The sequence below is a fragment of the Spermophilus citellus genome, assembly GCF_964194105.1.
Source record: "Spermophilus citellus genome assembly, chromosome: 16".
Taxonomy (NCBI): domain Eukaryota; kingdom Metazoa; phylum Chordata; class Mammalia; order Rodentia; family Sciuridae; genus Spermophilus; species Spermophilus citellus.
Window position 1 is genome coordinate 64,885,153 of NC_138196.1, and position 14,009 is coordinate 64,899,161.

A 14,009-nucleotide genomic window follows, 5' to 3' on the forward strand; every position below is an offset into this window, starting at 1 on the left:
AAAAAAAATCAAAGTAAAAACCAAATGGTCAAGAAGGCATAAAATAGCTCTTTCTTTTCTGAGTTTCTGTTATGTCTAATAGTTGGCTAGATAAGATAAAATTACACACTTCTCTTTATTAGATTTTAAGCCTAGCATACTCTTCAGTCACATTGGTTCTCTAAAACTTAAATTTCTCTCAGATCATGAAAACATTCATGTGTTCAGTGAGAAACAAGTATTTCCGTTAAAATTAATCATTCCCATCTCTGTGCTTTACGTATGTACGAGGGCCATGCACTTTATATTTTTCTCATTGTCCCTATCATAATCTCTTGATTTTTTCATATTCATTGAATACACATACATATACTTGCTCGTAAAGAATAGGTGGTATTTATTAGTCTTAGTAAATTCTACCCACAGTTTACACTTGATGCTAAGTACTCAGTAATTATTTTCAATTCAGTGGATATAGTCCCCTTGGTCTTGAGAGAAATCCTTCTTAAGTAGGATTTTCTTTCTTTTGTAAGTAGGATTTCTCTGAATATTTTGAGTTGTCCCTCTTTACATTATTAATATTGCTAATAATAACAAGAATAAAAGCAGCTAACATTTATGGGGCACTTGTTATATGCTATAAAGCAAATTTATGTACATTTAGTACTTATAATAATCCTATGAAATAGGTAACATTTTTATCCTATTTACATAATAGGTGACTTAGATATAAAGAGGTTAAGTAACTTGCCCCATACATGTAGCTTGTAAGTGGGAAGGCTATTTAAAACAAGACACTCTGGACACCAAAGCCTTATAACCATTATCCATACCACACTGCCTCGGATCCGTTTAAAGAAGACGTATCCACAAGTTGCCATTTGGGCTATGATCAAGTGTGCTTCTAGTGGACTCATATCTCCTCCAGACAACAAATTTAAGTCATGCACAAAATGCAAGAAGGAAAGTAGAAAGTAGGAGGGAAGAGAGAAAGAAAGAACGGTGGGTGAGAATGGAGAGGAAAGGAAAGCTCAAGGTTCTGGAACACGGAATCTGCAGGCAATCTATACTTGGAATAGGAATTTTTTTTTACGCCTTCCCACCTGAGAATAAGCCAAATTCAACACCTAGGCAGAAGCTAACCCTAATAGAAAATCCGCAGTGTCTCTGGCCTAAAGAAGGAAAGGACAGAGTTCAAGGCAACCAATCAAGGCACTGGAAAATGGATGATGAAATCCCCAAGAAGAGAGGGTCTGAGAAAAGACATCCCAACTTCTGTATATTAATACTGTCCCACTTCCTGCTTGATCCATCATCAATGCATGCACAGGAAAGACTAAAGAGAGCCCAGCTAAAGATGAAAGACCTGATCTGACTTGAGCTACTGCATAAAAGACAGAAATTACTCTTTGATCGAAATCCTCAACTCTCTTTGGAGGGATATAACAGAATTCAGAGTCTCTACAGCATATCAGTCTCAATGTCATGATAAATTCATGACATTACTTAGAATATAAAGGGTCAGGGAAAATATGAGTTAGTCTCAAGGAAAAAAAGCAAAGAAAAAGAACTCTTTTTCTTTCTGGGTCACCCTTCAAACATGTGACCCAGATGTTTGAATTAGCAGGCAAGGATTTCAAAGCAACGATTGTAACCATGTTAAACAAACCATTACAATTAACCTAGAAGATAGACTCACAATGAATGAAAAGGTTGTAAATGTCAATTGGAAATGAGAAACTTTGTGAAGGACCAAAGAGAAAATGTAGAAATGAAAAGTTAGAATAACCGAAATTAGCAAGGCAGCCTTGCTGGTACAACTGTCTTCTCCAGAAGGATTCTGTCTCTGATTCTATATGTAGCAGCTTTTCTTCTGTTTAGTGTGACTCATCACCAACTGCAGATATCCACCCTCTCACTCAGTATGTCCTTTCTTGAGTGTCCCAATGTCTGACGCTGGCATTTATGACAATATCTCCATGATGCGATTCCTACTTCACTCTCATGCCACTACTCTGACTGATATTTCTGACTGATCTAACCCTGGATTGCTTCAGTTAGGGCTTCAAAATATGTCCCCGACTATGTGGCCTTCCTTCTTTCAAAAGACAAAACTGCTTCCCTTCAGCGTGGACCAGACTTAGCAACTCATTTATAATGAAGAGAATATGACAGAGTAGTGAAGAATAGATTCTGAGAGTAGGTCATCAAAGATATTCTCAAACAAGCTGTCCATGCCATGAGGACCTTCAAGCATCCCCACACAGAGGTATATTGTGGACAGCTTCCCATTCCTCCTACCAATAGCCAGCAAGAGGTCCTCTGCCAGTAGTCATGGGTTATGGATAAAATCATGTCTCCCCTTCCCCCCCCCAAAAAAAAGACTCCCCCCCCACAGTGTCTTGGAATCCTAAGTCTTATTACCTCAGAATGTGATTTTATCTGAAGATAGAGTTTTACAGAGATAATCAAGTAAACTTAAGTCATTGAGGTGAGCCCTAGTTCAATATGACTTGCACCCCTACAAGGGGGACAAATTTAAACACAGACACACGTGGGGAAAACAGCAAGTGAAGACGAAAGTGAAAATCAGACAACTATAAACCTACAAATGCCAAAGATTGAAAGCAAGCATGAAAGAGATACTTCCTCACAGTTCTCAGGACAAACCAACCCTGAGGACACTTTATCTTATACCTCTGGCTTCCAGAATGTGAAACAATTACTGTCTATTGTTCTAAGCCTCCCAGTTTGAGTTCTTTGTTTTGGCAGCTGAATGAAGCTAATATATGAGGTATGTGAGCACTTTTGAAGGAGTCCCCTCAATTCCATCAAATTTTCAGATGATTACAACTCCAACCAATATTTTGCCTTCCACTTCTTTAGATGTCCTATACCAGAGCTGTCAGATAAGCGATACTTGAATTCCTGCCCCATGAAAATGATGATATAAATATTTGATGTTTTCAGTATTTTTATGAACTAAATTGTGTCCCGCCATCTCTGAAATAAAATTCACCTATGGAAGCCTATCCAAGCTAAACACAGATAATGGAGAAAATCTCTCTAAATGTAAAAAACATATTTGGAAATAAGCAAAAAAGGATTAGAATTCAGGATGCACAATAAGGCAAGCCACAGATGCACCTGAACAAGGAAGGGTGAGGGAGGGCTGGGGCTATAGCTCAGTAGTAGAGCACTTGCCTAGCATCCTCCTTTTCCTCCTTTTCCGTCTTCTTCTTCTTGCCTAGCATGTGGGAAGCCCTGGGATTCAATCCCCAGCGAAGGAAAAGAGGGAGGAGGAGGAGGAGGAGGAGAAGGAGGAGGAGGAGGAGGAGAAAAAGAAGATCATCCTCAAGAAGACAAAGAAGAGAAAGAAAGAAAGAAAGAAAGAAAGAAAGAAAGAAAGAAAGAAAGAAAGAAAGAAAGAAAGAAAGAAAGAAAGGGAGGGAGGGAGGGAGGGAGGAAAAGGAGGAGGAAGAGTAAGCAAAGTTTTTATTCACAAATAGGGAGAGAGTCACATAAACTGCTTGGATACACAGTTCATTGGAGACTGAGGCAAGAGCTGGTGTCAGTTCATGGTTGGAGGTACATTAATAGCTAGAAAGCTGTGTTCTTTCTAAAGCATCTTATCTGAATTTTTGCAGTCTCAAAGAATTTTAAGATAAAACTTTGTTGCATTAATCTGTGTATACACTTGTGGGGTGTGCAGAACAAGAAGGATTTTTCTGCTCTTCAAGGGCAATAACTTGTCTCAGTTATGGTTTTCAATTCATTACAGTTTCAGCATAGAGTAAGAATTCAATAAATGTTTGGGGAAAGAATCTGCCCCCTTAGTTCTATCCTCAGGCAGTCCTACAACCAAGTCTTATCTCCGACAAGCAGGTACGAGTTCTCCTTCATAACATCCTGGCTCTAGCTGTTTGGGGTCAGGCAAGCACAATTTCATCTTGGAATAAGTAACGTCCAAGCTCTAATCCCTAATGTGGCTGTGTTTGCAAACAGGAACGTTAAAGAGGCAATTAAAATGAAATGAGTTCATAAGGATGTGGCCTAATCCCATATGACTAGAGTCCTTAAAAGAGGAAGAAGAGGCTGCAGGAATGCCCAGAGAAAGAGCCCTGTGAGCACACAAAGAGAAGATAGCCATCTGCAAGTCAAGGAGGACAGCCTTCAGAGAAACCAAGCCTGCCAACACCTCCACCTTGGACCAACAGCTTTCAGAGTTGAGAAAATAAATTTCCATTGTTTAAACCACTCAGTCTGTAGTACTGCATTGTGGCATCCCTACAAGATTAATTATGCTACAGGGTTTGGGGATAACTTGTCACATAATAATAGGTAATATACTTTCCCATTCCATCCCCCAACAAACACACACTTTCCATCTCTCTTCACCTCCCAAACTATCTCAACAAGCTTAGCCCCAAAGTATGTAAATGGGAACTTGAACAAAATTTCTCAGAACCAACTTAGTATTCTGAAGCTTGATTCCCTCACAGGTTATAGAAAGGACTGTGAAAAGTCTGTGGCAAACGAATCTTTCCATCAGTGACCTCTGAGTTTTAAGAGAAAGCAGTACAAGATGACAATTAAGCAGAGTGTGACCCTGATTGACTTTAGACTGTGACCATGTGACCATGACCAAGACCATAAGAGGAAGATGAAATGAAAAGAAACTTTTGTTTCTAATCCAACTGAGAACTCGGGTTCACAAAACATAATCACTGCTTTCTCTGCTTTCCTTAGCTGCCTGCATCCACCTCTGATGCAGACATTGTATCGTAGGACATTGTGACCCCTCTTGCTCTTCAAGAGCAGTGACTTGTCTCGGTTATCGTCTTAAATTCATGACAGTTTCAGCACAGAGTAAGGATCCGATCAATGTTTGGAAAAAAGATCTGCCCCTTTAGTTCTATCCTCCAGCGGTCCTAAAACCAAGTCTTTAAAGAGGCAGCACCGAGCTGAGAGCCTTGCTCGTTAATCTAGTTCCCTTAAGAGAACTCCTCCGTTGCTCCTGACAAAGCCAAAGTCTGGCCTTCCTGACAATCAATTTTACCTTCAACCTGCAGCGTTGATTGACTGGTAAGCTCTTCACCACTTAACCCTTGCCACTTCCTTTCCCACCACCAAGGCTGTGTTCTGCCTTGTATTTTCTAACCATAGCATAGCCCCCAGGCATCCCGTGATCTGCTCTCACAGGCCACTTCTCCCTAGCTGGCCTGAATCATCACCCAGATTTTAATCAAATCAATGGCCCCCACCACCTTGTCTAACTGACTCCAGGACAGATTGAATAGACAATAATTCACAAGCTGTTTAAAGGTTGAAACCTGCATTTATGATTTGATGACTTTGAATCTTTTACTTTGGGTTCTCTGAAGACCTGGAGTGTATGGGGAGTCACCTATGCTCTTTCAGCTGCCTTCCAATGCTGAAAGTTCAGGCTGCAACAAAGTGACCCTCTGTTAGCTGTGGAGAAAACCTCCAAAGCCTCCCCCACCAACACTATCAGGTGGTATAAAGAGACCTCATGTGTAATCTCTGACCTCAGCTATGGTCATCAAGTACATAAAGGTATTCCTGAAATTTAATTAAACTTTATTTTCCACAAAGGCCTGCTTCCATCCTACTTCAATAATTTTGGAAATGTCAACATACCTCCTCTATCAAGTGTATTCCCCTTGAAGTTTGTTTACATTCTCCCCGCTCCCCCCAACATTATGAACCAAAGAAAAAATTCTCTGTTTATGTCAATAAACCAAGAGTTTCATGGAATCATCTCCTTGTTTCTGCCATATGCAACACCACTTTCAACCTAATTCTGACATAATGAAAAGTCAGGAGATTCAACAGGAGAGATGACTGACTGTGACACTGAAGAGACATTCTGGGTGCTTCTTCAAAAATTCCTGTCAACAAGCCGCCCTCACTTTTACCACCTGAGCACGATCGTGGAGAAAGTGTTACTGGAATTCATCTAGGTCGCCTTGGTCATTTGCCAGGATAGTGCCGATAATTTTATTGGTATTAAAAAAATGAGAATTGCTCACAGCAAGGATCTGAACCAGTAAAATGCTCAGTCTGTGGCAGAGAAGACGCAGGGTACCCGCGCACCAACCAGAACGCAGCAGCAAGTGACCTCCAGGGCTCAGTTTAGAGATGTCGCGCTGCAATGAACCACGGCGACCACCAGATGGCACTCAAAGATCAGGATCGTGGGGAACCTCGGAGTCCCTCCAGCCGCCCGTCAACTTCGGAGGGACAAGTCTGCACCAATCTGGACGCTGTGTTGGGGCAACTTCCAACCGCAAGAGAGTCCTGCAAGGTTTGAATGGGTTCAGACTAGGGTACGGGATCGCAAGGGCCTGGCGGCCAGGCCTCATCCCTGTCACGTCCTGCGCGCCAGCCGAGAGGGTCTTGGCCCGGGACCCCGAGGTGCGGAGTCCGGTGACCATAGGCCGTGACTGGGGGCGGGAGAGGGCGCGGCCGGCCGAGCCTCCTAGGACCTGGCACGCGGACTCTCCCTCTGCGGGTGGACTTTGCCCATCTTGTCACCTCCCCAGGCCTATTTAGACCTAGAGACCGAACGCGGCCCTCACCAGGGAGGAGTTTTGGTCGTGTCCTCTGGTCACCGTGTGCGGGGACAAACCACGTCACGTTGCTAGAGTGAGGAATTAGGAGGCAGCACCCGACGCGCTGTTTTGTTTTTCTAGTCCTGAACTACTGAAGAAGGAGCTGGGTGCTTGGCCATCAGAGGCATGAATTACGCACGGTTCATAACCGCCAGGAGCGCAGTCAGAAAGACTTCTCCCATCAGAGCCACGGGTGAGAAACGGGGTAATGCCCCTTCTGCCAGGGTGGAGCTGCGAACGGTGCTCTTCCAGCTCAGGGTTTGGTTGCAACCTTTTATTCCACTGCTAAGGCTCACTGTGAGCCAGGCTCTGCACGCAGAAATAAAGTAGGCATTAGTCCTTGTATTCAAAGAAGTCCTGCTAGAGTGGAGGAGGAACAGCCCCAGGGGAGGTCAGGCTGCCTCCTGTGGGAGGGATCCTTGGAAGAGAGGCTGGCCACAAAGAATCTTCCTGGAAAGATGTGGAGGCCTATACACAGTGCAGATTTGTGTGGAATTGGGAGGGCCTAGTGAATAGGAGAGACAGGCTGAGCCCCAAAACTCACGGGAAGGCAAGGGTTAAGTGAAAGAGGGGCTTCTGTGACACTTTGCTTATTCCTGATCCCTCTGCCTTCTGTTTGATCATCTCCATTCTTCAGGACCTCCACTAACAAGGAAGCCCAGAAAAAGTTATTCTGTATTTACTTTAGACTGACATTCTCTCTTAATCCATTTGAGCTACTACATCAAAATATCACCAACTTTATCTTTCACAGATCTGGAGGCTGGGAAGTCCAACATCCAGGTGCCAGCTGACACCATGTCAAATGAGGACCATTCTTTATAGATGGTACCTTGTTGCTGGGTCCTCATGTGGTGAAAGGGGTTAGTTTGTATCCTCCATGGCAGAAGGAGGCAGGGGCCCTTCCTCCCCATCTCTTTTTTAAGGACACTGATCCCAATCATGAAGGCTCTGCCTAAAGACCCCCACCTCCTAATACTACTACATTGGGTATTGGGTTTCAACATACCAATGGAGAGGGGGTGGACACCAACATTCACCCACAGCACATTTTATCACCAGAAATTGTTACACTTTGGAGTTGACTATAATGCACACTAAGTTGTCTCTGTTGATAACGATCTTTCTTCTCCTTCCATGTTTATCCTAGCTGATATTGTAAGCAAGGCACCAAAATCACTCATCTCCCTGGCTGCTGGAACTCCAAATGCAAAAATGTTCCCCTTTAAGAGTGCTGTTATCACTGTAGAAAATGGAAATTCCATCAAGTTTGGAGAAGAGGTGATGAAGGAAGCACTTCAGTATTCTCCATCTTCTGGGTAAGCCTTCAGAGATAACATCATTTTATGGTTGCTCATCTTCATATCTTGCTCATAAAGTGACATTGCTTTTTAATGAGGTGTTCCATGATTAGGGAGGTTCAGGGAAGAATTTTCAAGAGCAAATTAAAAACAAAAGGGATATTAAATATTTACTTAACATTACTCAGTCACTACATTTCAAACTTAAATGTCTGGGAAAACCAGAGAAGCTTCTAGAAGGAAGTATGAGTTGAGCTGAGTATGACAACTGAAAAAATGGCTAGGTGGAAAAGCATATTGGGAGAAAGGAAGAAATGGATAATGCAAGAAGCAGCAATCTTGAATAAGGGCCCCATTTAAACAGGTAACTATGCAACTACATTGCTTTTAAAGGTTCAAATATCTATAACTTCTTAAAGGCAAGCTGAAATACGTACCTTAAGACTTTTGCTACCTGGTCTTCTTCCAAGGATAAAATACAGTTTATGAAATCTATAAACTGGACTTTATTAGAACCTTCTTTATTTTGCAACTGAAGAATATATTGAAACATAATGTGCATGAATTATATGTAACTTATACCTAAGCTTTTCTTTCCATGATACAAATAATTTACTGAGCCTGAACTTCCAAGAAGTCTTCAGAAAGCTTCCTAAAGAGAACAAGGAATCTATTATGCAGTGTATGCTCTAGCTAAAAGAAAGATCTTATGCTTTCAAATAGGAAAGGTGTACATTCAAATCTCAGCTCATTGATTAAATGATTGACTTTATGTGAATTTCTGATTCATTGACAGTATGTGAATTTTCTAATCTCTGAATCTATTACCTCATCTTTTACATGGGAATATTGATACTAGCATTTTAGGATTTTTAAGTTGAATGTATAATGGGTTTGGTATAAAGATACCTTTTATTTTCTGTCTGCTGTTATTATGATTAGTACTACTATAACTTCACTACTACCAATTTACAAATACATTTTATACTTTAGACTTCCGAAACTTGTGTCCTGGCTAAAACAGTTGCAAATAAAATTGCATAATCCTCCCACCATTCATTATCCACCCAGTCAAGGACAAATGGATTTATGTGTCACATCTGGCTCCCAAGATGGTCTTTGTAAGGTAAGACTGCAAGGAAAAGATAGCCATCATGCAAAAATCAAATATGCCTAAATATAGCGATCTCTCCCTCAACCACAAGAGGTTCATGTTTTGTAGATTACTGGTAGTCTTTCTTACCTTCACCTAGAATATAAACGGAAAACTCAAAGACAAAGCCCAGGGACAGAAGTGTATATATGGGATGGTTCCAATAAACAAAAGCCAGATAGTAATTCTTTAAGTTAATCTATCAATATTTCCCTCTTCTTTCCCTTATTGTAAATTTCCCTTATTGTGACTTTCAAAAATTATCTGCTCTTAATATCACTCGTCAGTCTGATTTTTCTTAAATACACAGCATGTGACCAATGGCCTGGAGCTATGAATCATTAAACAGAGATTCCCCATCAAAAGAATACTCAACTCCTACCAAAAGCCAAAAAAAAAAAAAAAAAAAAAAGCTCATGAGCATTGCCTCATTTTATCTGGCTCAAAGATTCGGGTTACTTTTTATTTTTTACCTGTATATATGAAATTCTGATAGAATTTCAAACTTCCCTAGAGGGCACATCCTCATACCTCTGAGATGAAATGGTACTCCTTTGGTGCCTATTTATGGAATCCCCAGGCTCAACACTGCTTGCATTTTATCTGCCTTGTGGCTGTACTTCTCTAGATCTTATACAGACACTCCTTGACTTACAACTGGGCTCCATCTTGATAAACCCATTGTAAATTGAAAATCTGGGAAAGTCAGACGTACATTTACAACACCTGCTGAATCTCATAACTTGGTAACACAGCTGCTGGCCCTCACAATTGCCTGACTGACTGGGAGCTGCCACTGTCAACATCCTGTGAGAATAGCAATATGCCACATCACCAGCTCAGGAAAAGATCCCTATCAAAATTCAAAGTGTGGTTTCTACTCAGTGCATGTTACTTTCACACCATTATAAAGTGGAAAAATCATAAGTCAAATCATTCTAAGTCAGGGACCAGCTATACATGTCTGTCTCTATCTTCTCTCATCCCTTCCATTCCCCTCCCTGTCTCTTTCTCCCTACCTCTGTCATCTATTCCATCTGCCTCCTTACTGGGTTCTTAGAACTCCACAGTTGGAATCACCACTGATAGATCTCACAATAAAAAGACCCATGTTTGATCAGTTTCATCTATTTGAGGTTTTTTTTTTCCTTTTCTTTTTCATGAATAATCAGTCCTGAATACAGACTCTGTATATTCAGTCTTCACATCTAAATTAAAATATGACTCTTATTTATCGTTATTTATATTAAACCAGAATAGCTATTTTTCTTCTTTATTTTGTGAAAACTGTAATCTGGTAGGCTTTAGTGAATTTTAATTGAATTATTATTAGAGAATAATGGATTGTAGTAATAATACCTTTTAAAGACTTTTAGAAGTTAAAACAATTTTTCCTTCCTCTTTTTTGTATTTAATTATAAAAAAAAAAGTAAAAGGATTGGCTACTGTTAGAGCTTTTGCATGAGGACAAGCATTTGTGATTCTCTGATTTCATATTTAAATCTCTTTCAATAAAATTATTTTAGCAAGTAGATGACGAGCTTTTTTCTACAGAAAGATGTTCAAGACAGTTTCTTCTCCACCTGTCACAACACCAGTCACGTAAAAGAAGGAAGATAGCACAAATGGCCTAATAAATAAATAGTTGATTCTTTGTGTACATGATTATTACAGGGGCCTTAGTAGGGATCTGATTTAATGTTTCTTCCACTTTGTTATCCAGGAAGGATGTTGTTTTGGGCTACTATGTTTCTGTCTGCATCTATTAAACAGTGCTGTCAGATGAAAAACAGCCTTCCCTTTTAATCGAGGATATTTGACTTTTGTATGTCCCCTAATTGAAATGGAAAAATGGACATAATTAGGTTTTTGTTTGGTCTTTTAGTAATGCACAAGTCACTTAAGTGATTTTTTTGGCCCTGGGATGTTCTGTAAAGTTTGAGTCAATTGGAACTTTTCAGAAGAACATGTTTGTCTTAAGATATTAAAAGCTCCATAAGAAAAAAAATGAGTTGAACATCACAGGCCAAAATGGAGAACAAAAGTCAAATCTCCTGTCTCCATTGGAAATGGTCCTATTTTTGGTTCTGAGATGTAGGTTGCTAAAAATGATAGGAAGAAGGACTTGAGGACAGGATTGTGAAATATCACTAGGTAAGAAGGGATTACTGTGTACCAGTCAGTCATTATTATGACCCCCTTTGATATAGGCTGGAACAACCCATCGCCTGAGACCCATGATGTCAGTGGTCAAAAACTCTAAGACTTGTCAAACCTAGTCATAATTGACCTCTAAATAGCCTTTAACACTATCAACCAGTCCAACCTTCTTAAATCCCTCTCCACTGGGTCTCCCAACATTGTAGCATGGTTCTCCAGCTCACCTGTGCCACATCTTTGCAGGGTCCTCCTGTGCTTACCCATCATTACTTTATGGAGTTCAGCCTCAGTCCTTGAGCAGATCATCTCCTCAGCTGTGCACTTTGCTGGATTCCTGCATTCACAACCGTCTGATCAACCATATGCCAGTAACAATCCAAACTCTTTCCAAGTCCATTTGTCCATCGTCCACCAGACTAAAAGACCAAACCAAAAGAGCTCCTCATCCTCTCTCTCAGATATGGATGAGGTTTTGGTTTTGGATTTCAGTGAGGAGCACCATCTCCGCCATCTATCAGTTTGAAAATCAGAATTCTAGGAATCATTTTTTGACAACTCTTTTTCCTCACTGCCCTGTGGTCCATAATCATGCCCTGTTCGCTTTCATTTCCTAAAGAGCCAGCAGTAACTTCCCTAATCACCCTAAAAACTTCCCAAACATTTTCCCGTATGTTCCCGCTCTTCTCTTATTCTTTCATACTACAGCCAGAATGCCCGTTCCTTAATGATTATCTGTGAGTTTTCCTCCCCACTCCTTCCTTAAAATTCTTACTCACCTCCCTTTACCTGATTGCTTGCTTGGTGTGGTGTCTGCCCAGTTCTCCTAGCCTCTCTCTCTACCTCCTTCTGGATACTCAATCTCACTTCCCAGAATTCTTTCAGTTTCTCAAAATGTATGTATTGTCACCCTGACACCAACTTATCAATTCCTCAGGGAAGCCTTATCTGAGTTCCCTAAATGCCCAAGCCCTGCAATTGTGCATCTGTACCTAACAGCAAGCTCCACTGTTTGTGATCACATATAGATTTGCATAGTGTCTAGCTTTCCAGAGGACTGGTAACTCTGTGAGAGTTAGAACCTTGTCCTTTTGCTCATCATTTTATCTGCAGAACCTTACACTGGCCTGACTACTAGTAGGCATTTAACACATTTCAAAGAAGCAGTAAAGGGAAACAATGGATTTTAGGAGCCAAGCCAGTTATGTTCTTTTTCACCCTAGAATGTAAGTTGGCAAACTATGGCTTGAAGGCCAAACCCAGATTGGCATCTAAGTTTGTAAATACAGGTTTATCAGAACTTGGTCACCCATTTACTGGTTGTTGGTTTTTTTTTTTTTACTATTCAGGAAGATATGAGTGATTGCAACACAGACACTATGGTCAACAAAATAGTGACTATATGGATCTTTACAGAAAATTTGCCAACTCTAGAGTCCTCTGAACTTAAGCAACAAAGGGGGTTTTGAGCATAAAAATAATATTATCCAAGCTTACCTCTGCCTCTCTTGTTAGATATTTGAAATGCTTGTTGATCCTGGAGACAACATCCTCCTAAATGAACCTGCTTATTCAGCAACCATTCAAGCTGTGAGTACACATTTCTATACGACAGCATTTCTCTTACAGTAAATAGAAGAAAGCTTTGCTCCTTGAGAATTATCTGCCCACTGAAAACTAAAATAGCATCTTTCATCTGTAAACAAGAGAATCTTAAATGATGTATGTGAAATAGGTTAAATGTATCCTCTGCTGCATACATTTCTTTATTAAAATCCAAATGTATAGGCACTAATGAGTGCGCAAATCACATCTTAATATTTTATTTGAAATGTGACTTAATTTATAAAAACTTGCTTTGTATTTACCATCTTTTGTTGCAGTATGCCTAAGTGTAACCATTTTGCATGTCAACTTAATATAACTTCAAACTAATATGGCATACTTAGGATTTCCCACTCTACTGTGAAATGAATGAGACTATAATAGCCAGAATAAAAGTCTGATCCTCTGCCTCACCACTGAGAATTAGGTTTCTTTGGTTCACTCTGCTTTCATATAGATATGTCCACAAACTGGAACAAGTACAGGAAAGTATAGTCATAATGAATAGGGATTTGGAAACCACAGTGAATGGTTATAGGAACGACAGCAGTGAAGAGAAGGCCCCAGAGAAGACAGGAAATTGTTCTCAAATATGTAAGTTAGCCATGTGACAGAAGAATTAGATGTATTTGTCCATGTTCTCAGGTGGGCAGAACTGAAAGGTGGAAACTACAGGGAAATGATTTCAACTCAGAATAAGAAATTTTTAGTTATTGGCCTTACCTGACTGCCTAAGTAAGTTACACATTTCCCATCGTTGCAGGTGTTCAAAATTACCCGCTTAATAAAAAAAAAAATGCCAAATGTTTTCTCTGATATAAGGAGGCTGATTCATAGTGGGGTAGGGAGGGGGAGCATGGGAGGAATAGATGAACTCTAGATAGGACAGAGGGGTTGGAGGGGAGGGGAGGGGGCATGGGGTTAGAAATGATGGTGGAATGTGATGGTCATCATTAACCAAAGTACATGTATGAAGACACGAATTGGTGTGAATATACTTTATATACAACCAGAGATATGAAAAATTGTGCTCTATATGTGCAATAAGAATTGTAATGCATCCTGCTGTCATACATAAATCTTTAAAAATTTTTTTTAAAAAGAACCACTTCAAATTCTGACTTCTAAAACAATTCCTTCAGAAAAGGCTATGTGAGACTGTATGCTGAGAGACCCCTG

The 14,009-nt window shown here is 40.4% G+C and overlaps 1 protein-coding gene across 1 annotated transcript in view; it reads left to right on the plus strand.

Moving 5' to 3' along the window:
- The window catches only part of AADAT (aminoadipate aminotransferase), a 57,463-nt gene that overhangs the window by 29,283 nt on the left and 14,171 nt on the right, over positions 1-14,009 (plus strand). Inside the window, exons 2-5 of the mRNA XM_081269289.1 lie at positions 6,696-6,807; positions 7,765-7,933; positions 8,909-9,041; positions 12,741-12,815. Coding sequence (XP_081125415.1) covers positions 6,741-6,807; positions 7,765-7,933; positions 8,909-9,041; positions 12,741-12,815 — 444 coding nt within the window. The 5' untranslated portion in view covers positions 6,696-6,740. The remainder of the gene's footprint in view (positions 1-6,695; positions 6,808-7,764; positions 7,934-8,908; positions 9,042-12,740; positions 12,816-14,009) is intronic.